The sequence below is a fragment of the Dendropsophus ebraccatus genome, chromosome 8 (assembly GCF_027789765.1).
Source record: "Dendropsophus ebraccatus isolate aDenEbr1 chromosome 8, aDenEbr1.pat, whole genome shotgun sequence".
NCBI lineage: Eukaryota > Metazoa > Chordata > Amphibia > Anura > Hylidae > Dendropsophus > Dendropsophus ebraccatus.
In genome coordinates this window covers 110,441,521-110,465,371 of record NC_091461.1, presented here as the reverse complement: position 1 = coordinate 110,465,371, position 23,851 = coordinate 110,441,521, and the positions used below count along the sequence as shown (strand labels likewise).

At 43.5% G+C, this 23,851-nt stretch overlaps 1 protein-coding gene across 1 annotated transcript; it reads right to left on the bottom strand.

Moving 5' to 3' along the window:
• Window positions 1-4,777: 4,777 nt before the first annotated feature.
• LOC138798826 (cystathionine gamma-lyase-like) lies at window positions 4,778-22,829 on the bottom strand. The gene is made up of 12 exons (XM_069979435.1): window positions 22,652-22,829; window positions 15,365-15,446; window positions 15,158-15,253; window positions 12,380-12,489; window positions 11,413-11,544; window positions 11,204-11,261; window positions 10,494-10,571; window positions 7,997-8,149; window positions 7,349-7,470; window positions 6,682-6,734; window positions 5,871-6,009; window positions 4,778-5,272 (listed from the first exon to the last, which is right to left on the bottom strand). Exons 1-12 carry the CDS (start codon window positions 22,826-22,828, stop codon window positions 5,207-5,209), a joined length of 1,266 nt encoding a protein of 421 aa, XP_069835536.1. The 5' UTR covers window position 22,829; the 3' UTR covers window positions 4,778-5,206.
• Window positions 22,830-23,851: the final 1,022 nt, after the last annotated feature.

Below are 23,851 nucleotides of genomic sequence, written 5' to 3'. Positions count from 1 at the left end.
TCCTGTTACTAGAAAAAACTTTTGACCTGTTTCAGAGAGTTTATGTTGGTCGTGTCTGATAGAAAAGTTAGGTTCGAGTCGAACATCTCGATTTTCACAAACTTCAACCAAACCCAACATTTTACTGTTCGTTTGAGTTAGCGTTTGTGTTCAAGTTCGAGTGCCTTTCTACCAGCCAATCAGTGCAAAGCACATAGAAGTGTCAGAAACGTCATTGCTGAGGTGTAAGGGTCTCATTGGCTGCTAAAATCACATGACCATCTCATATAAAACTTTCTGTGATGCAATCTGAGCGCCATTCTCAGCTCACTCATTGTGCTGGATACATTATTTGTTCCGCTTTTATAGTTTCACACTCATCTTTAAAGAAAATCTCCACATCTCTTATACCCAGTAATCAATCCTACATAGGATTTGTGAAGTGTGACAGCCAGAGTGGTTATATCTGTTTTTTTGTCACCTTATACAGTTTCATAGTTTGTCTTATATCAGAGCTATCATATTTAGCCTTTTGAACATGGTGAGAACTAGAGGTGATAAGCGAGCAATATCAGGCGTAGGAAGGGGAGATAGAGGAACGAGACAAGGCACTCTTTCCAGTGCTCCGGCCAACATACAACCGAGAACATCGCCAGTCGCAGGACCGTCATCTCTTGCATGGTTCCCTGTGCGCCTTATTACTAAACAGCGTAAACTGTTCTTCAGGGGTTATCGGACCCTGAATCCAGCGGTTTGACCCCCTCTTCCTCTCAGTCACGGCCACAGATGTCATCATTATCGTCAGTCCATCTGGAGGCCAACATGGGTAGAAATAATCCAAATTCTGAAGAGCTTTTTGACCACACAATGCAGTTGGGGTCAGAAGGCGGTTCAAAAGATCAAGAGGCCAAAGAGGATGATTTTGTTCTGATGTTTTCAGTTTACTCTGCTGGATGGTAATTCCAGCTTCTCCTAGTATATATAGGTGTCAAAATTAACCCCAACATTGACTTTAATGGAGTTCGAGTCGAACTTCACTACTGTTCGAGGTTCGACTCGAACATTTTACTGTTCGCTCATCAATAGTATCTGAGTGTTCAGATCCCTAATGATCTCTAATACCAGCCGGGAGAAGTGCACATCTATGCTCTTACCTCCCTGGATCACTGCACCAGACAAGCTACATAGACCCCTAATGGAGCTCATCTTTCAGAGGGAGATGGAGATCGCAATAAGCTTGGGAGTGAAATGCATAATCACCACATCTCCCAATGTTTGAACACCTGACCTAACCGATCAAAACTTCGGGAAATTTCTTTGACATGTCAAAAAGTTTTTTTTTTTCTAATTCCAGAGACACTTTAATAAATACCATCTTACACCAGGGTTCAGGTGCATTTATAGTGCACTGAATTGCATCTTTTTTTTTTTTTTTAACTTCGTTTTATTAAAGATTTTTTTTCAAAAACATTTTTCCAAAAACATTGTTCATAGACAGTCCAGTACTAAAGAATAAAAGTACAAGACAAGAATCCATATAGCTTCACAGACTGTCCGCACATATGAAAATTGTGAAGATAGGTAATATACAAATCCTTCACGTAAGAAAAAGAACTAACCGTTTCATACTGCTCGCATTGGAGCCGAAGAGAAAAGTAATGAACTCACCCAACTTGGGAGAATAGAACTAGGGAGCACACACTAGGAGAAAAAAAAAGGGGGGGGAGAAGCAAGGTATCGCATATCATAAGTCAAAAAGATACAAGGAACTAGTATTTGTAGGCGAATCCAAATTTCTTTATTCCAAGACCCACAAGACCATGGACACATCAGCGTACTTCTCACAAAACTGTCTATGCGTTTCTGGTGCTAGCCGCACCCTTGATCACGACAAATACTGTTTCACAAGAGCCAACATTTATCATATATCATAAGGTTGCTGGATTTTTATTGTGAGGGAGGCTGTACCCCACGGGCAGAGGATCTCGGTGGAAGGCGTAGAGGGTCTAGGGAACCAGCTATATCCGCCTTCAGGGACCATGTGGTATAGCTAAAAGGCGCAACTATTTGGTGAATTTCGCTCTGTGTATAATGTGTTTGAATAAAAGTTCTCCATTTTTTGAAAAACAGAGGGGTCACTTTTTTCTTGTGTCTCTCTGTTTCAATTCTATCTATGCCTGGGAAAATTTTTAGTAAGGGAATTAGCTCTCCAATACTGGGAATGTCAGGTTGCAACCAATGTTGCAATAAAAGCTGCTTCACTGCTAGGAGAATCACATGTAATGTCAAAGGGACCGGGGTACAGATTCCCTTCTCTGGGTCAATAGAATGGCCTGTGGGGTGGTCCTCAGTTTGATTTTCCAGTAAGACCTCTCCCCAGAACTGTGCCAAACTAGAGCCAGTCCATAATCCGTGCCACAAATCTGTGGCTGTTTCATTACACTTGGGGCTGAATTGCATCTTGAGCTACACCCCTTTTTTTATAGAGGCCAAGCACCCTAGGCGCCGCACTGTCCAACTATTCTGCTCCCCCACCAAGAGCACAGATGCACAGGCACGGGACTCTAGAGCAACAAGCTCATTGCATCCCCCTATAGTAGATGCTCCTTGTGTAGGTCTTCCTATAGTAGATGGTCCCTGGTGTAGATCTCTTTATAGATGGCCCCCCAGTGTAGGTCCCCCTATAGTAGATGGACCTGTGTGTATGTCTCCTTATAGCAGATGGCCCCCAGTTTAGTCCCCATAGTAAATTATGGCCGTCTGTGTAGTCCCCATATGATAGATGGCCCCTGTGTAGTTCCTCCTTTAGTAAGTGGCCCTCAATGTAGTCCTCCTTTAGTAGGTGGCTCTCTGTATAGTCTCCCTATAGTTGATGGCCCCCTATTGTCTATCTCGCAGCATAGGTGTAATCAGAGAACTCTGACCACTCTGCTCATCCCAGGTAACAAGGGCTGGGGCTTGTGTCACCCTCTAGGATGGGTAACCTGACACTGGTGGGCAATAGGTGGTGCAAAGACCAAAGAGTCAAAACATGGGCATAAGTATTTTCTCTACTTTCAAGTATTCTACTTATTCTACCTCTAAAGTTCCAGCAGAGCACAGTACTACTTGGGTTAGGACACTTTTAACATCCTACTCTCTACACTTCTGAACCTTCCTATCTCTACGGCTTTCATTACTGCCCAAAACAAAGTTTTATATGTTATTTTATATGTCTGAATTTTATATGCTGTGCCTTTAACTTTTCGTCCAGTCTTTTTCTCAAGGTGTTACGCTGTGGACGGCTTCTTGAAAGTGGGGGAGTATGTGGTGTCCCACCACAGGTGTTGCTATTGGTTAAACCCTTCGCAAAAGTCTGTACTTCTAAGTGTAAGTGGTATTGTAGCAGTACCAATTTTTCCACTAGATGTCGTTGTTACAAGTATTTGTGCATAGATATTGCACAGCTGTAGGAACTAAAGGGTTATTGTTTTCTTATGTACCACATGGATCTGTATGCCAATGAGTTTTTTCTCCTTACTTATCATCTTTCTCTTTACATCTTTCACACGCATTCCTCACCCACTCGCAGCACAGTTTACACATGCTGTAGGAAGGAAGTCACATGGGTAGAGGAATTGTGGGGTCTTCTTTCATTGGATTCTGTAGAGGAAGAACGCAAGATAGGACGCCCCCTACAGCAGTCAAGTTGGGCCCTGGCTCCTGCCAGGTCCCCAGTCCAGATAGTTGTGGTCTAGATGTTGAGCAGAGCACATGTATATGCAAGACCTAGACACAGTTTTCCCTCAAGCAACACTATTGCACACTATGCAGTGTTAAGTCACTACTAGAGAGGACAAGTAAGGGATCATCCCAACCCACACCATGGACATCTTAACACAGTGCAAGACAATATCCACAAAAAGTATAGGAACTGATCCGGATGAAGCCAAGTTGGTAGAAGCCTAAGCACACTATCTCGCAGCGTGGGTGCAATCAGAGAACTCTGACTACTCTGCTCATCCCAGGTAACAAGGTCTGGGGCTTGTGTCACCCTCTAGGACAGGTCACCCAACACTGGTGGGCAATAGGTGGTGCAAAGACCAAAGAGTCAAAACACGGGCACAAGTATTCTCTCTACTTTCAAGTATTCTACCTCTAAAGTTCCGGCAGAGCACAGTAATACTTTGGTTGGGACTCTCTCGACATCCTCCTCTCTACACTTCTGAACAATTCCTATCTCTCAGCACGCAACCCAACCAGCACGGCTGTGTCATCTTTTCACTCTCAGTACAGATCTGGACTCTAAAGTCTCAAGTAACGTATTAAGGCGAAATTGTATTGTATGTTCTCTGTATCAAGTATCTTCACAGTAAACAAGAGTATATTTATTTTAACGGGACTCACAGCTAATCACAGCTAATCACAGCTTCCTTGGGTTATCTCCCCTTTCTGTGGGTGGCAGTGCCAGTAGTCCGGGTGGGTCACTACTCCACTCCAGACCACCATGACAATTGCCCAAGGGACCCCAAAACGGCACGGCAGGTCACTGTCCACAGGGGAAAAGGTATAGCCAGCCCACTAAAAAAAAAGTAGGTGTGCCAGCATACCTGTGTGCCCAACCAGCACTGGCATCACAACAACATAACACCTGGCTGAGCTGTGCCTCGACCAACCACTAGCACACTTCACCACCTGGCTAGTGACCAGTCGCGCTTCACAGCGGGCCATCACCACATATAAACACAGTGACTCCACATGCAGAATAATGAGTGCAGCTCTGAAGTATAATACAGGATGTAACTAAGGATCAGTACAGGATAAGTAATGTAATGTATGTACACAGTGACCCCACCAGCAGAATAGTGAGTGCAGCTCTGGAGTATAAGGATCACAGAATCAAAAGATCACAATTTAATTACAGTAGTAAGCGCCCATCTGACAAGTCACCATGAATAAATCAGATATTAACCTATTAACGACACATCGTGTACATAAATGTTACGTCACAGTGTCAGTAAGAAGGTATAGAAAGGCTTAGGAGTTGGGCCATTTCCATACTCGGTGCTCCACGCTGCTATCTTCATTGCTCGTATTGCAGCATATTTTACAGAATATTGAGGGTGTTGTTACAAAGTGCAATTGGTATCTCAAAAAAGGCCTCATGTAGGACATAAGGGAATTGTCTCAGAATTTTATCTGCAATAATCGGAAAATATTTGTGAGGGATTAGTTACTAGATTGATATTCACTCGCTGATTTTCAGATTCCGCAGCAGATCCTCCACCTTGGTCGGGTTTGTCAGATCCGGGTGCTAAAAGGAAGAAAACAGAAAGGAGATTATTGGTCGCATAACGGCAATAAGTAATGTAAATAAAGGTACGCCAGTGCATGCCACCCAATGGAGGGTGATCGCCTTTAGGGTGATTGGGGGGGGGGGCTATGGCTATGTCTGGTATATGTGCTAGGATCTCCCTTAACATATTTACCAAATGTACGCACTGAATGTGGTATACATAGTCTTGTATACATAGTCTTTCACTACGTTGTTGGCACTGGCGCAGGGATCCCGGTGGATTATTAAATGCCGCCCATTTCCCATGATCGGTGCCGTTTTCTTCATGGGTACTTTGTCCGCCCTATGTACTGTAGGTACCCCCAGCGTAACGATATCCCCTCCCCTCGGTGACGTGGCCATGTTTGATTCTAATAGAGGCACGCCGGCAAGGGGAGGGGATATCATTACATTGGGGGCACTTCCAGTACATTGATCGGGCCGATGCACAAGAAGAAAATGGTGTGAGAAACTGGCTCTCCCTCTCTGTGTAGACATGTAGATCATTGTAGATACCTTTCAGTGTAATTTCCCTTTAATAACTTGTTTTTGGATTTATGGACCCGGGAGTACTCACCGCAACCTGCAATGCTTGGTCCAGGTCCTCTATAATGTCTTCTGCGTCCTCCAGGCCTACAGAGAGGCGAATGAGGGTGTCGGTGATGTTCTGGAGAGTGCGGTCCTCCTCCGGCACTGAGGCGTGAGTCATGATCACTCTACAGGGGAGGGAACAGGCAGAGTATTACACAGGCAGAGTATTACACAGTAGGAAACGAGACAAGCCCATCTGTCCGCTTCCCAGGACAGTATTCTGTATCTGCTGAGAGGGACCTAGCACCAAAGTCCTAAACTGCTGGCAATGGGATAAGGATACAAAAATCTGCACAGGGCATGATGGGAATTGTAGTTTTTGAGCATCTGGAAAGCCACAGGTTGGGGGACCATAACTTGCACTAATATTAGAACTGTGTGTAGATAGATTGGGAAGCCAGTAAAAGCCAGACACTGACCCAGAACTGTGTGTGCTGCCATCTAGACCAAATTTTAGTAAGTGAACCTATTAATGGCTGCTGTTAAAGGGTTAATCAGTCATTAGGGCCTGTTCACACTGAGCAAAATCAACAGAATTTGATCATTTTTGGGGGCGACAGTGCCTCTTAACTCCTAAGGCTCCGTGCACACGGAGCAAAACTGGCGCGGAAAGAGGAGGCGTGTGAGCCTCCCATAGACTCTAATTATGACAGGGAGGCCTTAGGGCCTGTTCACACTAAGCAAAATCAGCTCAAAGAATTGACAAATAGAATAAGTAGGAGCCCCTTTTTCCAGATTCTTCATCAAGATGGAGCCCATGATGTTCAAAAATTATAATACCCCCGAAGCATACTCACGGATGTGCAGCCAGACTGTCATATCCTCCAAGACTGTCAGCGAGTGCAAACACCTGGGGACAGGAAAAATCTGAGTTCAGAATTTTTCCACTTTTTGCCTGTTGTGTTTCATAGTCCAGTCAATGCACATATTCCAAGAGCTATAGGATGCCGCAACATAGTAACCACAAGACAAGAGTCCATTACTACTCTGTTTCTACATATAACTATAGCAGACTGACTTTTCTAATCCCTTTAAAGGGATAGTGCGGCGGTAAGCAATTATTCACTAAATAACAAACATTACAAAGTTATCAGTTGCTCAGCTGCGATTGGCTGTGCACAGTTATGGTCAGCCAATCGCGGCTGAGCAGCTGATGATGCGGCAGAGGAGGGCCGGCACGAGGGACGGTTGGAGCGGTTCGGCCAGCCGCCCGAAGATGACATCATTGTTACAAGATGGCGGACAGGGGTCGACACAAATCAGGTGAGTATAGAGCACTACACTTCCGTGGTGGGGGGAAACACCGGGAAGGGGGCCATTCACTAACATAACATACATTACAAAGTTGTATAACTTTGTAATGTGTGTAATTTGGTGAATAATTGCTTACCGCCGCACTACCCCTTTAAGCTTCCTCTGAGGGTGCAGTATATAGCAAATCTATAGAAATCTACGGTTATTTACCTTTAAGCTCTTGAAAAAAATCTTTACATGTTCAAAATTGCCTTTAATGTAGAAGGAGACCATCCCTGGCACTCCGGTGCACTGACGCTTGGTGAGCTCATACTGTGGGTGAGATGGCAGCCCTGCAACAAGAGGATCACAGTATATAAGAGAGATATTGTGGTACCATACAGCAGCACATGGGATGAGAGACTAGTCTGTAATATAAACACATTAGGGTGCTATGTCTGTAGCTGATGTATGAACCCTTAAAGGGGTGATCCAGGGCAGAAAAACATGGCCACTTTTGTATAGAGACAGCATGGCTCTTGTCTCCAGTTTAAGTTCAGGTTTTGCAACTCAGTTCCATTAAAGTTAATGGAGCTTAATTGTTTTTCTAATGCAGGATAATCCCTTTAAACTATGACAATTGCACATATACTTTGTTCTTTCAATCTAATTTGGCCATTACTACTTGGAGGGTACTTTGGGGAGATTCTGCCAGTCTGTAAGTCTTATGGGCAATGCAAAGTTATACAAATTATCTTATCTCTAACTCTAGGTAGCTAACCTGTAATTCAGTGTCTGACCCATTCTACAAGACTAGGCCTACCGGCTAATCCACAAACACTGAACTGCATCCTTTCTAATAATTCTTATGTTTTTTACCTGGAAACAGAACTTTTTCGACACGAGGATCCCGCTCCAGATACATGGCCACAGCCAGACCATTATGGAAGTGCTGCCTCATTCTGAGAGGTAAGGTCTTCAGTCCGCGGTTGCAGAGGTAGCACTCAAATGGGGATGGGACGGCGCCAATATCTGCATAATAAAAGAAAATTTCTAATAGAAATCTGGAGCAAAATAATCTTCATAATATCTCAACATCCAGGCAGGTATTTTCCACCATAAGGCTATGTTCACACAATGTTTTTTTGAGTCTAAAATAACGGACATTTTTCTAAGCCTGGCATCCCCTTAGTGCAATAACGGGTGTTTGCACATTATTTTAGTTTGGGGTTACTAATTGGCCTTTGGTTGTGGCTTAATTGAAAAATCCATTGAATTTAATAGTAAAAACGGAGAAAGAACGGTGACAATAGAACAACTGTGTGTAAACCACTAATAAAAAACGTCCTCTATTTTCAAAAAACGTCAGAAAATAATGTTCATGTTCATTATTTTGATGTCCGCGGCAAAAACGTCAGATTTTCAATGCATTGTGTGCATAGGACGTCCGTCTTCCCATTGACTTCAATGCAATTGCATTGAAGTCAGTTAAATTGCTGCAAAAACGGACGTTTTTTCTCCATTTTTGACGTTGTGTGAACATAGCCGATGGCAACAACGGCCGTACTTTTGGCGCGGTGGAACAATGCCTGTTTCTTTATGGGATCCCGGCCGGGATCCCATACGGTGAATTCAGTGAATTCCGGCTGCAGAAAGACCTGTCAGTTCACACATTGAAGCGAGCAGCTCACTGCGCGCTATGGGAAGCTCTGATGTGGGCGCGCGCCTTTGCGCCCGCATCAGAGCTCTGCGGCCGGAAAGATCATCCGGCCGGTACTTAATTACGGCCAAGATGATCCGGCCAGAGACCGACCATTCCGTGACCAGGCCGGGGTCACGGAACTGCCGGTCTCTTACGTAGTGTGAGCATAGCCTAACTGTGTAAAGCCCCAGATATTGTACTGTACAGCAAGACCTCATACACATGGCAGAACTGTATGCATAGAGCTTATAGGAAGTCCTTACAGCTCTGTGATATAGCAGACAGCTCTTGGATGGTGCTCCAAATGATACAGTCAACCAGGCATAATAGGTGCATAAATGTACCATGAGGCAAGATGAGCATCTCACCTCAGCCTGCAGATTGAGGGACAGCATGTTCTATTCATTGGCTGTAAATGATTCTGTCCAGCACCTACTGCTATATTCTACTCTCATTCTATACTTTTGGCTCCACTAATCCCATAAAAGGAAAGAATTGAAAATTCAGAAGAGCATTGTGCCCCTGTATTTCTGATCATCTCACTTTAATTTGTGGTTTACAGATTCATAGGACATTTTACCCATACACTGCATCCTAAAAAAAACCTAAGGAAACTAGAGAAAGGGGCACAACCCCCGACTGAGAACCTCTACGTTTTAGAGCATTTGGACCCTCAGCAATTACCAAAAGTTTAGAAAAAATTTAGGTATCCTTTAGTGGACCCAACGTAATAGCATGATGTTCAGACTATTTGAAAACTTAGGGATGCAACCATAAGGGTGGGTTCACACTACGGAATCTGCGCTGATTCTGCCTTCCGATAAAAGAACTGACATGTCAATATTTTTTGGCGGACGGCGGAATTAGCCCGGCCATAGAATGGTGTCTATAGAGACGCCATGAACGGGTACGAGCAATGGAATCCGCCGGAACTTATCCGTGCGTATTCCGTAGAGTGAACCCACCCTAAGGGCCCTATTCCACCGGCCGATTATTGTTCAGATTATCGTTAAATCGTTTGAATCTAAACGATAATCGTTCGGTTGAAATGCAGTAAACGATAAACGACCGAACGAGAAATCGTTGATCACTTTATAAGACCTGGACCTATTTTTATCGTTGCTCGTTCCCAAAACGTTCGCAAATCGTTTACATTGAATAAGACGTTGGTTGGTCGTTCGCAGTAGATACGAACGCAATAGCGAAGAAATAACAGAGGAAAAACAATCGCAAATACGATCATAAGTAACAATTATCGCTCCATGGAAATGAGTGAACGTATTCAGGTCTTTCGCAATAGCGGTCGTTTGAGATCGTTAATCGTTAACGATTATGCGAACGATAATCGTCCGGTGGAATAGGGCCCTAACTATAGGGGTACTGCATACTTTTTGTGGCGCTGCATTGCATAGGGTGACTCAGAATAAATTGTGCAACAGCCACAGTGCGTTGGCGCTCGCTATATCTGTAACAAATATCCCATCATCTTTTTCTTTACTTTTTATTTGCATAAACAACAAATCTGCACCAAAATCTACACAACCTCAGTACAAGTGGATTTTAACCTCTAGCTCCCCCCAGTGGAATCCTCCATGAGCTGCAGTTATCTGAGAAAACAACAATGATAAAACCAGAATTTTGAGAACTAAAACTGTTCATTGAGTCTTCACTCACCGCTCTGAAGAAGCCGTAACTTTTCATACAGTTTGTCGCAGTTTACAGAAACTAATCCCATGAGGACATCAGTGTGGCCTGAAACGCCAAGAGCAAAGATGTTATTAAGGCTAATGCATTATTATCTGTATAGAAGTAAGAGTATTTAGATGAAAGGGGGGGGGTCTAATTTTTTAAGCCCTTAAGGGGGTACTCTGGCAAAAATCTTTCTCATTTAAATCATCTGGTTTCAGAAAGCTATATACATTTGTAAATTACTTCTTTTTAAAAACATCCAGTATTCCAGTACTTATTAGCTGTTGTATGTTCTGCAGGAAGTGGTGTATTCTTTCCAGTCTGACTCCAGTGCTCTCTGCTGCCACCTCTGTCCATGTCAGGAACTGTCCAGAGCAGGAGAGGTTTTTTTCTATGGGGATTTGCTGCTGCTCTGGACAGTTCCTGACATGGACAGAGGTGGCAGCAGAGAGCACTGTGTCAGATTGGAGAGAATACACCCCTTCCTGCAGGACATACAGCAGCTGATAAGTACTAGAAGTCTGTAGATTTTTTAGATAAAAGTAAATTACAAATCTGTATAACTTTGTGACACCAGTTGATTAGAAAGAAGATATTTTTCTTTTTGCCAAAGTACCCCCTTAACTGAAGAAACCCAGACTGACCCCTCATTGTCCAATTTATTATCCTATTTGTCCTACAGGGGGCTCGCTTACCATTCATATACTTGGTTGCTGAACACATACAGATATCTGCTCCTAGAGACAGTGGCCGCTAAAGAAGAAAAAAAAGTGTCACTTGCAACTACTATGTGCTAAATAAATCACATAAAACTCTTCTCTTGCTGCTGCCGTCATCCTTCCCTTCATCAGATTTCCTAAAGATAGAAATGAAGTACAGATGTATCCACAGTGATCATCCTCACCTGGTAATAGGCGGACATGAAGGTGTTATCCACAGCCAGGAGGATCCCTTGATGCTTGTGAACGATGTCGGCACAACCTTGTATATCTACAACCACTAGAGTTGGGTTTGTTGGGGTTTCGATCCATACAAGCTTGAGGGGAAAGAGAATATATTTCTGATAAAGTCAAATCCACAATAAACATCTTTAGGCCAGATTCACACTATGTATGAAAGTGGCTGTTCTATGACACAGCCGTGTCACAGAACGGCCGCTGTCAGTGAAGTTCATCCTGGCCGTTACTGCAGTACCGGACTGATTAACTTCATTCCTTTTTAATTGGAATGCGGCCCATACAGGTGTGCCCACATTCCGATTTACTATAGCCAACAATGTAAATTGCGGCCGTAGCCATACTTTACATTGTCTGCAGTCAGTTTTGTGCGCCCGCTATTCGATACGCCTGATGCCAATCGCTGTCCCACCCTAAACAATACCGTGAGGTCAGGAGCAATGTGCCCTGCCATGAATCAGTAGCAATATGGGTCCTATGACACAGGCTGATGCATGCTCTAAATGGGAGCCAATCTCATAGATCGTGCTCGTTCAGCAAACCTATTACAAGACTCAACTATGCTGCAAGGAGGACCAGAACTATGATTGCTGGATTGTCTCTATCTCCATCATCCATTGACTGCACATCATCCTGGACTGAGGCCGGATGTGGCGTGGATTCCTGAGTCACTACATCCAGTATATACACTACATACAGTATATACAGTACATACAGTATATATAGTACATACAGTACATACACTACGTAGAGTATATACACTACATACAGTACATACACTACATACAGTATATACAGTACATGCATTACATACACTATGTAGAGTATATACACTACATACAGTACATACACTACATACAGTATATACAGTACATACAGTACATGCACCACATACAGTACATGCACATCACTCACCTTGGTGTCTGGGGTGATTGCAGCTTCCACATTTTTCAGATCACAGCAGTTTACAAACGTCACCTTCAGCCCCATTTTTGTTGCAAGTTTTCTAAAATATTTGTTTGTACCTGATGGGAAAAGCAAATTCTACTGTGAAGGGTCATATTGTAGTGTCCTACAACCCTGCTTTTAGTGCTGCTAAAGTTGTGTATATATATATATATATATATATATATATATATATATATACATGTGGGGCGGCACTGTCTGCCATCTGCTTGTGGAGCCGGTCTGTCTCAGGTTTCCTCCCCTCTCTTTGCCTATCAGGGCCTTAGCTCAGTCTCCACATTCTCCCCAGCCAATGGGTGCCCTTACTAATGGGTAACTGTCCCTGTAGTACTTACTAATGGTTAGTGCAGGCCTGAGGGGGTTTCTCCTCTTTTCTTGTCCTGGGTCTGGATCAGCAAGTTCCTTCACCAGAGAGTCTTCTCCCAGGAGTTTGGCCACCGGCCTCTTCCTAAGCTGGTGTCTTCCAGTTTCCAGTATACCTACCTAAGTATGGATTGCTAGATTGCTAAACACCAGAGGTGCCACTACAGGGATCCTGCACATCCACACTGAGAGGGTCATCAAGTTTTTAGTCTGCAGTCAAGTCCTGTATTCTGCAGTGTGTCCCAAGTCAGTTCTAGCCAGGGGTTGGAGAAGTTGCATTTCATGCTAATTTGGCCCTTCTGCTTTCACAGGGTCCTTTTTTCCGTTAACTCCAAGGTCGGCTTCTACCAGGTAACATGTTGGTGCCAAGCCTCAGTATACAAAGATGAAACCCTAACTCTCTTAAAGGAGAAGTCTGGCAATAAAAGTCGTCAGTCTGCAGGGGCGGGGGGGACATTACAAGTACTAACTTACCTCTCCACCCCCCATCGGAAGGAGTTGTCATGACTCGGGGGAAAAAGACTGTCCCGGCTGATGGACTGGCCACTCAGCCAATCAGTGACTGGAGTGGCCAGTCCATCAGCCAGGTCAGGAAGTGTCAGCTCTGGAGATCCCAGAGCCTGGCGGGTTTCCGGCGACTAGTCCTGCCACTCACTGCGGGCACTGGGAAAGGTAAGTTTGTACTTGTATCAATAAATTTCCCCCCCGCCCCTGCAGGTTGCTGGCTTTTTTAATCAGCCGGACTTCTCCTTTAAATTGGAATTACCCAACAGACCCGCTCGCAAGCTACACTATTGTTTCCTCTTCACTAAGGATTGTTTATTGTCGATTGTCGGACCTGCCACCCACAGAAAGTGGAGAGTAACCCAAGGATGGTTTAGCCGGTGTGTGTAGGTGCTGGTGCAATAATCACTGAGTCCCAGTAGAATAAATAAAGTGGTTTTACTGAAAGTCTCTTCCAATAAAGAATAGCTGTCCAATAAGTGACTTCTGTGATAAAGACTTGAGATCACTGACTGTGCTGAGAGATGCTTAAGTGCTTAGACAGAGTAGCAGTGCTGGTTCAGTTTAGCGTTGAGAAGAGTAAAAAAGTTTAGAGAAGTTTGTCCGGAGAGCCCCAACCGAGTGTAGTAATGTGCTCTGCTGGAACTTGAGAGAAGAAATACTTAAAGAAGAATACTTGAGAAGAGAATACTCTTCTCTTTACTTCTTTACAGTTGCTAAAAGCACCTTCTGCCCTGCAGTGTCGGGTTACCTGTACTATGAGGGTGACACAAGCCCCAATCTTGGTTACCTGAGAGTAGCTAAGTGTCCACACCTGTGCTGCGAGATAGATTACGTAGACCTTGGTTACAGTTGCTTTGCTCTATCCAGGTCAGTTCCTCTGTCTAGGATACTGCCCTACTCTGTTGAGAGAGGTTCTCGGGATGGGCTAGGGTGATCTCTGACTTGTCCTCCTTTAGTAACTTAGCACTGCAAAGTTTCTGTAGTTATGGCTTGTGAAAAGAAAGTCTCTGTGTTCTCCATACACTTGTGTCTGTCCACTACCCAGCTGGTCTGTCTCGGACATGGTACCTAGCAGAGCCAGGGTTTGGCTAAGTTCAGCAGGAATGCTTGATATGTGTGTCCTACTCCTCAGAGAATCAGAGGGAAACTGACTAAGTAACACTACACTTCCTCTCCCCAAGTGACTACTTCCTACAGGGTGTGTAAGAGTCCCTGTGAGTGGTGGAGAAGAGAGAGATAGACATAGGTAAAAAAGAGAGAGCATCTCCTATTGGTTCACAGAATCACATAACAAAACAGTAACCCTATAGTGACTACAGCTGTGCAATACATACAAAGTTACACATAGTGACATCTGGTGGCGAAACTCATATACGACCTCATCACCACTTTACTCTAGAGTACAGGGCTTTTGCTACAGGTGTCAGACTAGAAACACCCATGGTGAGATACCACAGATGAGGGGTGACAGTAATGAAAACCAGCGTACTTGTACGCCAGTCTTAAATTAGGCCCCACCCCGAATTGCACACGCCTCTTAGTGAAACCAGCCAGACCTGTGCCTGCTGTACAGCGGATGCAGACATCTACAACTGCTCCTAAGGAGGTGTAGATTTCTGCTATGCCTGTGAGCATCGAGCGAGTGGGGGATACGGCTGGCGTAGGCCAGGGGGAAGGGGCAAATTTGTGCCTTCTCCCTGGTGTACACCAGTGCTGCAGCCTTCATAAATGTCCCCCTAGATACTTGTCTGCAGATCACTCTAATGAGTACTTGTAAGTTGACATACAGCACTGGGAAGCATCCTGCATATAGTTGCTAGCTTGCTTTGTTCATCAGATCAGTGATCGGGATCTTACCTCCATACACATCACAATTACAGATGATGTGGTCTCCAGCATCCAGAAGGTGAGCAACATTAAGTATCGCAGACAGGCCGGATGAAAAGGCCACACCTGGACACAAAGAACAAAGTAGTAGTAGTAACGGGAACCCGCCAAGTACATATAATACAAATGTATTCTTTACGTTCTATCATCAGAGGTAGAATAGATCTGAAATCTTACAGTATTTGGCACCATCAAGGGCGGCAACGGCTTTCTCCAGACAGTACCTCGTCGGGTTTCCACAGCGGCTGTACTCGTAACCCTAAAAGATAAAATAAATATATGAATGTAAAGAAATATTCCTATTGGTTTAACCCAGTGAGGCGCCCCCTAGCTATTGGTGAGGTGCAGCTGGGAAGGCAATTCTTAAAAGAGTGATCATAAGCTACACAGTCCTTTCCCTGGCCACAACAATCTGTCGATTAGGCACATTATTGACTCATTTATACTTATTTTAGGGTTCAAACCCACTTGCCGGATCTGCAGCGAGTCTCCTTGCTGCGTTTTTGCAGCGAGACTCGCTGCAGATCCCAGCCCTATACTTTCATTAGCAAAGAAACTCGCAGCAGGGATGTACATCTGCAGCACCGGTGGCAGCATCCCGCCGTTCTGGTCCTCTACCGCCTCTTGGACTGAGCGGGGACCAGGTTGTGACTTGTGAGGTCTGCTCAGCCAGTCAGCAGTTGAGGCGGGACCCCACTATGGCCACTGACTGGCTGAGCAGACCTCACACGTCACGACCCGAGTCCCCGCTTAGACCAGAAATGGCCGGGGACCAGAGTGGCAAGATGCAGCCACCAGCACTGGAGTGGGGGAGGTAAGAACATGTTATTTCTTTTATGCTCCTCTTTTCCAGCACCTGCTAAAAAAATGGGTCTGGTCGGACTTCTCCTTTAGTGTTGAATAATCAGATTAATGTCTCTAGTTACTCATTGTATATCATGTAATGAAAGGCTTTACTGCCGCGTGCAGCTATAAGAGCCGGGATATAATCTTTAATGAATTCTTGATCATCACTTTATAGTCAGCGGCTATAGAGTTAGCATTACAGGCGTCTCACAACTACAACCACCCATGTCCATATGCTTTATTCATCAGAGAGGAAGTGTCTACTGATCTGGAATTGGCCTGGCCTGTATTACATGGTCACTTATTCATCTGAATTGAAGCCATGTAATACTTGTGATGTCAGCCACAGCTTTCACCAGTCACATCCGCAGATTGCAGAAGTTTTAGGATCCGGAGCTGCAGGGATCAGCTGATCACCATGGAGTCTCTCTTCAATGGAATTGTCTTGTTGAGATAATTCCTAACACTATGTTCAAATACAAACCCATCGCCCATGGGATGTGTGCTTTAACAGATAAATCAGCTTTGTATAATTCTCATTGCACTCTATTTTTAGGAGTTTATTTAAAAAAAAAAAACAGCGCCACCCTTATCCTTTGGTTGTGTTTGTTATGGCAACTCAGCTCCATTCACTTCAATGGAACTGAGCTGTAACACACACCTAAACTGAGGACAAGAGGGGCACTGTTTCTGGTAGAAAGCGGCCATGTTTTTCTAAGCCTGCACAACCCCTTCAACTGGAAAGGATGACATAGACTTTTGTGCTATCCTGTACAGCACAACAATAGATGTGTCGATTCGTCTTAATGGGGATGGGGCTATCTCAGCTCATTTAGTTACATAGTAAATATTTCTGCAGATAGGTTCATTTAGCAAACTTACCTCCTTCTCCTGATATGCTGCTCTTTTCCTCCCATTGCCAGCAGCTAATTGTCTAGGATACCAGCCACCACTCTGCTCTAAAAGCAGTGGTGGATACACAACAAATGGGCATAAAGTCTGAATAATGTCAAAATTTATTTTCCATGATGCATAACATAACATGATTAAAAATCAAATATTACGTAAAAAATGTATATATACTTTTAAAATAACCACACAATAATAAAATTACATATAAAAAATGACCCACATGAATAATTAACCAGATTGCGAGTGTTAAAAAGTGTCTACTACAGTGTCAGAGATATGTAAACATAGCCACCATATTAGTAAAAGGACTATATAATTATCTACAGACAAAACAAAGTCTCTATAGTATTTACCACTCACCCATATTAACTATGTGGGTCACGACTGTCCCTACGATCGTTTCGCCAATCCCGGCTTCCTCAGGGAACACCCCCTTCTTTCATTTGGACATGTACACCCATGAATGGGGTGTTCCCCATGTGGGAATTGTGTGGCATGCCCTAATATCTCTAAGGTAGGGACATTTCAAACTGCAGATGGTACAAGAGAATATACTATTCGGGACTATGTGTCCTGTAATAGTACACATGTGGTATACTATGCCACTTGTGGTTGTGGTAAAATATACGTGGGCTTAACCGCACGTGAATTAAAAGTCAGGGTAAGAGAACATGTAAGGGGCATAGTGGCAGCCAAAGATGTGGAAGATGTGGATACCCTAAAAACAATTACCCGTCACTTCAAAATGTTCCATGGAAGTGACCCAAAAAGTTTCCAAGTGAGAGGGATTGAAAAGGTCAAGGTCGGAATTAGAGGTGGCAATGTGAGGAAGATCTTGGCCCAGAAGGAATGCCGCTGGATAACATTATTAGGTACAGTGGCTCCGGCTGGGCTCAATGAGAATTGCAGCTTTGTTCCATTTCTATGAACCCGTAGTCTTTCTGTGACTTATTTTGGTACTAATGTTTCTTCTTTTTCTTCCCCCTTCTCCTTTTTCTGTACTTTATTTCTCTCTGTTATGATAGGTTTTTCTGCCTATTATAGGGTGTGGGACTTCAAGATATCCGGAATTTGGGATGGATCGACTATGCTAATTAAATAACTTTCTGTGGACCTGATTATGTTATTGGGATTATAGGATTGCATTATTGATGGATAATATAAATAATATGTAAATAAATTAATTAATAGAGAAAATGTTTTTTAACACTATTCACATCATGCGCTTTTCAGTCATAGCACGTTTTTCACTAGTTGCGTTTTATATGTATTTAGAAATTATTTTGTCACCACATCATCTATTTTATCAATCTATTATTGGCACTTTGCATTCACCCCTTATTTTGATTATGTATTCACAATAGATTATGAATTATATATATATATATATATATATATATATATATATACGATTTTTATTATAAATTACACTCATTCATTTATAGTTATATTTTGTATTTATCAATGATCACGGTTGAGTCATAATTTCTACATTATTTTATTAGGGATAAATATCTTAGCATACTATCAGGCCACCGCTGCCCCAGGGAGTATTGGGTTAAATCTGGGACTCCTTTGCTGAAGGGTCAGCGCGCCCGACGGGTTGTTGACGCTGAAATCGCTTCCGGGAGGCCTCAATTCCCTCCGTGCGCATGTCTGTGACGTCAGACATCGCGGCCATGCGAACGTGGGGTGAGCCGCTGACCCGGAAGTGACGCGGACTCGACTTCCGGTCTGGCGCGCCGCTAAACCCGGAAGTGAAATTAAGCAATTATGAGTCTACCACATATAAGGGAGAAGGGGAGAGAGAAGGGGATGTTCCCTGAGGAAGCCGGGATTGGCAAAACGATCGTAGGGACAGTGGTGACCCACATAGTTAATATGGGTGAGTGGTAAATACTATAGAGACTTTGTTTTGTCTGTCGATAAATATATAGTCCTTTTACTAATATGGTGGCTATGTTTACATTTCTCTGACAGTGTAGTAGACACTTTTTAACACTCGCAATCTGGTTAATTATTCATGTGGGTCATTTTTTATATGTAATTTTATTATTGTGTGGTTATTTTAAAAGTATATATACATTTTTTACATAATATTTGATTTTTAATCATGTTATGTTATGCATCATGGAAAATAAATTTTGATATTATTCAGACTTTATGCCCATAGTTTTTGTTGTGTATCCATTCTGTTGGTGGGTTGTTCTGGTTGTATGGTGGAGTGACGCCCGGGGTTGCGGTAAATTTCTGTGCCCTATAAAGCTATACAGGGTTACTGTGTCTTATCCACCAGTGAGCCTTTTTGTGTATATCTAAAAGCAGTGGTGTTGCTGCTGTATATATATAGCTATAAAGTAAATGTACAGAGATACCGTGTATATATAAGGTATAAGTCAAAGTCTAACTCTGTGGCGAGTATAACGACATAAGACAAGGGTTACCAAGGTTAGGCATCCATCCACAGACTGCAGTTTCGGGGTATTTGCCCCTCGTCAGTGTAGAGCAGGACTTTGACTTACAGGGGCCACCCTGGTGTTTCCTTATTTAGGTCCCAAAGCTCGCAACAGAGTGAGGACCTGAGGGACTACGTATCAGGGTGGTTTGGTGCTCTCCCCACTAGGAGGCACCCCTTGGCAATGGGCTTCCTTCTCTGGAGAGAGGGATATCTGGCTATTCCCATGTTTTGAGACTCGTATACACAGTATATATATATATATGTATATATACCTACTAGACCACTGCTTTTAGAGTAGAGTCATCAAGCTGTCATCAGTGAGAGGAAAAGAGCGGCATATAAAGAGGAGGAGGTAAGTTTGCTAAATCAATGTATCTGCAGAAATATTTAACTTGATGAGTTCTACAAGTCTAACTATATTAGCTGACATGGGAACATGCCTTTAAATTTCTTTAGGATGACAGATAGCGCTGGGTAATATCAAATGGTGCCTTATAACATATGGGGGTTATCCAGCCGTATAAAACCAATGGCCTGTTGCCATGTGAACTTGTCCTTAAAGACTTGTTTCACCTGGTTTGATAAAACCGAGGTCACATTACTGTGCAAGAAGCTATACTTGTCTGACCCTCCAAGATAAGATTAACCCAGCTGTTAACTATTAATGATGGCGGGGATAGTGTTACACAAGCACCGAACGCTGGGAGGGAGATTTATAAAACTTTATACATAGGAACAGTGGCGCAGCTGCCCATAGCAACCAATCAGATTCCAGCTTTCATTGTTCACAAGCCTTTTTTTTAAGATGTAGGCTATGTTCACATGGCGTGAGAGACCGGCCGTTCCGTGGCCCAATCCACCTGCACACTCAGCAGAGTTGGTACACTACCATAAACATCCATGCCAGCCGATTCAGTCAACCTTTCTGTTACGTTTATGGCCACCTTTGCACAGCCATCTTTGTCAGCACATTCTGGATACAAAGGTTTCAATCAATATACAATCTGGAAGTCTGTCCCCTTTGCACCTTTATCTTCAAAGACGTCAGAATTAATGGACAATAATAAATACATTATAAGTAGTGATGAGCAAATACTGTTCGATCGAATAGTAAGGTATTCGATAGTATCGAATATTATCAAATAGTACGCAGAATATTCAATAAATATACGATGAGCGTTCAAATCCCCCTCCCCTTTCCCTGAGGTGTCATTGTGGACTTGGTGAACCTCCAAGTGGTCGAATAGATGATTTTCATTAATCGAATACTTAGGATCGAGTATTCGATCAAATAGTCGAATATCAGGGAGATATTCGAATGAATATTCGAATATTTCACTATTTGCTCATCACTAATTATAAGTTCCTAATAGATTACAGTGTGCTGGGATCTGTAGTACCCCACAGAGCACTCATACAGTAATATCTCTCCATGGTCCTCTATAGGGAATGATGTTGTAGCACTATACCATTGCAGTGTCCCAAAGGATAGTGTGTGTAGCTGGGACTAGAACGGTAGCTGCCTACAGTCTGTATGATATTTAATATACTAGTACTTTTTAATGTAAAAAGTGCTCTGTGTATTCTCTGATACCAAGAGAAAAGGATTAGAGGTACCCGTAGATATTTCTAGGAACTATTCCTAGTTGGCTACCGGCCCGGCCTAGATGACTAGTCAGAAAGCTCCTGTGGATATTTCTAGGAACCGTCCTAGTTGGCGTCTGGCCTACAACCCTGTCTGAAGACTCCCATGACTGGAGTTGGGAAAGGCTGACGTCCCGCTGGTTAGTGATGCTCATAGTTGCAGGCGGCTACAAACACCTCTCCACACAAGCACAGTAACCCATCGTAGACCACCAGCCATTAAAAGAACCGTATTGTCCAAGTACCTGGATTGTACAGCCGTGCGGCTGTGTCAGTACAGTACTGCAAAGATTTAAACTGTTTCGAAGCTCCTGGCATCATAATGATACATGATGCTGGGAGTTCCGATAATCCGTTCTACTGCGCATCGTCTGTATATACAACGTGCGCACCGAACGTAGGAATAAGGCCTAAGCAGTGAAGAAGTTACTGTTGCATCACCCCCCCTCCTCATCTCCCGGTTGTCTGGTTTAGACTCTGTACCACACCAACGTCAAGGGCGTCCCAGCCATGTTGTCATAATCCCAGACAGCAATATCAGGGTTGGTCCCAAAGGAACCACAAGATTCCCTTCACCGACCACCATCAGAGAACATTAGGTAGAGTTCCCTGCTAAAACCTCGACCCTCTCTCACTCTCTTCTACATATGTGTGACATCACGTACAAGTATATAAAATGTTATAATGTAACACTGGAACAGTGGGTGGGAATTTCAATGCAGATAGAAACAATACGGAACTTGTGTTGATAAGTACAAATTGCACAGGATCTAAAGGGGTGCATGTATATAAAATCCTATAGCGTATAGATGGGTGCATGGATATAGGCTCCTATATATACAGATATATCTATGGGTGCAGGGACAGAGAATCCTGTAGTGTACAGCTATATCTATGAGTGCAGGGATATAGAATCCGGTCCTGTACAGATATATCTATGGGTGCAGGGATATAGACTCCTGTAGTATAGAGATATATATCTATGGGTGCAGGGATATAGAATCCGGTCCTGTACAGATATATCTATGGGTGCAGGGATATAGACTCCTGTAGTATACAGATATATCTATGGGTGCAGGGATATAGAATCCGGTCCTGTACAGATATATCTATGGGTGCAGGGATATAGACTCCTGTAGTATACAGATATATCTATGAGTGCAGGGATATAGAATCCGGTCCTGTACAGATATATCTATGGGTGCAGGGATATAGACTCCTGTAGTATACAGATATATCTATGAGTGCAGGGATATAGAATCCGGTCCTGTACAGATATATCTATGGGTGTAGGATCTGAAGGGGTGCATGTATATAAAATCCTATAACGTATAGATGGGTGCATGGATGTGGACTCCTATATATACAGATATATCTATGGGTGCAGGGACAGAGAATCCTGTAGTACACAGATATATCTATGGGTGCAGGGATATAGACTCCTATATATACAGATATATCTATGGGTGCAGGGATATAGACTCCAGTAGTATAATACAGATATATCTATGGGTGCGTGGATATAGACTCCTGTAGTATACAGATATATCTATAGGTTCATAGATATAGACTCCTCTAGCAATGTGCATTGTCCTGAAACTTACCTCAAACTCTCCTGGACTATACTGTTTGAAGGTGGTGGATAGGGAGATGGGGGGCACCACTGCCCTAGACTTCCATTGCTCAGGTTCCTGCCCTGCATGGATAGCCTTAGTGGCAAAGTGCTTGAAAGCCTCCAGGTAGCCCTGTGTGAGACATTGCTTGTTCTCCTGATGCTCCATGATGCTGGATGTGGCAGTGTGCCCAGTGCTTATCCCTCCTTATATGTAGTGCCCATTCCCTGGCTGTAGGGCATTGGTTAAACCTTGAGGCGTTGTCATCATCATCATCACTAGGGGGAGCTAGGACACATAAGAGATATAATCATACAAGTACACCATGACCCATGTTTACTAACTCTAGGAATGCAGCGGAGTCATCACAGTGGCGCAGTCTGTTTCATACTGTGTTTCTCCGATAATAAGGCAGGGCGTTTTATATATATTTATTTATTTATTTATTTATTTATTTTCCCCACTGAAATAATTTTAGGGCTTATATTCAGAGAAGCACGCTATATCTGTGACAGTCTTAAAGTGTCAGAAATCAATAGTACAGGCAATTTTAACCCCTTCCCGCACGAGGACGTAACTTTACGTCCTCGCACGGGTGGGGGCGTTCAGAGCGGGGCCGCGCGGCGACCCCGCTCTGAACCGCCGCGGTCCAGGGTGCCGCATGTAGCCCGGGACCACGGCTATTAGCGGGCACGGTCCAATCGCCCTAATCCCAGGGGGAATAACCCTAACCCCAGGGGGAATAGCCCTAACCCCAGGGGGAAATAACCCTAACCCCAGGGGGAATAACCCTCACCCCAGGAGGAATAACCCTACCTCCAGGGGGAATAACCCTAACCCCAGGGGGGCTTCTAGTATAAGTGTAAAAGAAAATAAGAAGTGTTCTTATTAGTAAAAAGCCCCCTCCCCTAATAAAAGTTTGAATCACCCCCCTTTTCCCATGTAATAAATAAAAATAAATAAATAAACATGTTTGCTATCGCCGCGTTTGTAAACACCCGAACTATTAATTAATCACATTCCTGATCTCGCATAGTAAATGGCGTAAGCGCCAAAAATTCCCAAAGTGCAAAATTGCGCATTTTTGGTCGCATCAAATCCAGAAAAATTGTAATAAAAAGCGATCAAAAAGTTGCATATGCACAATCAAGGTACCAATCGAAAGAACACATCATGGCGCAAAAAATGACA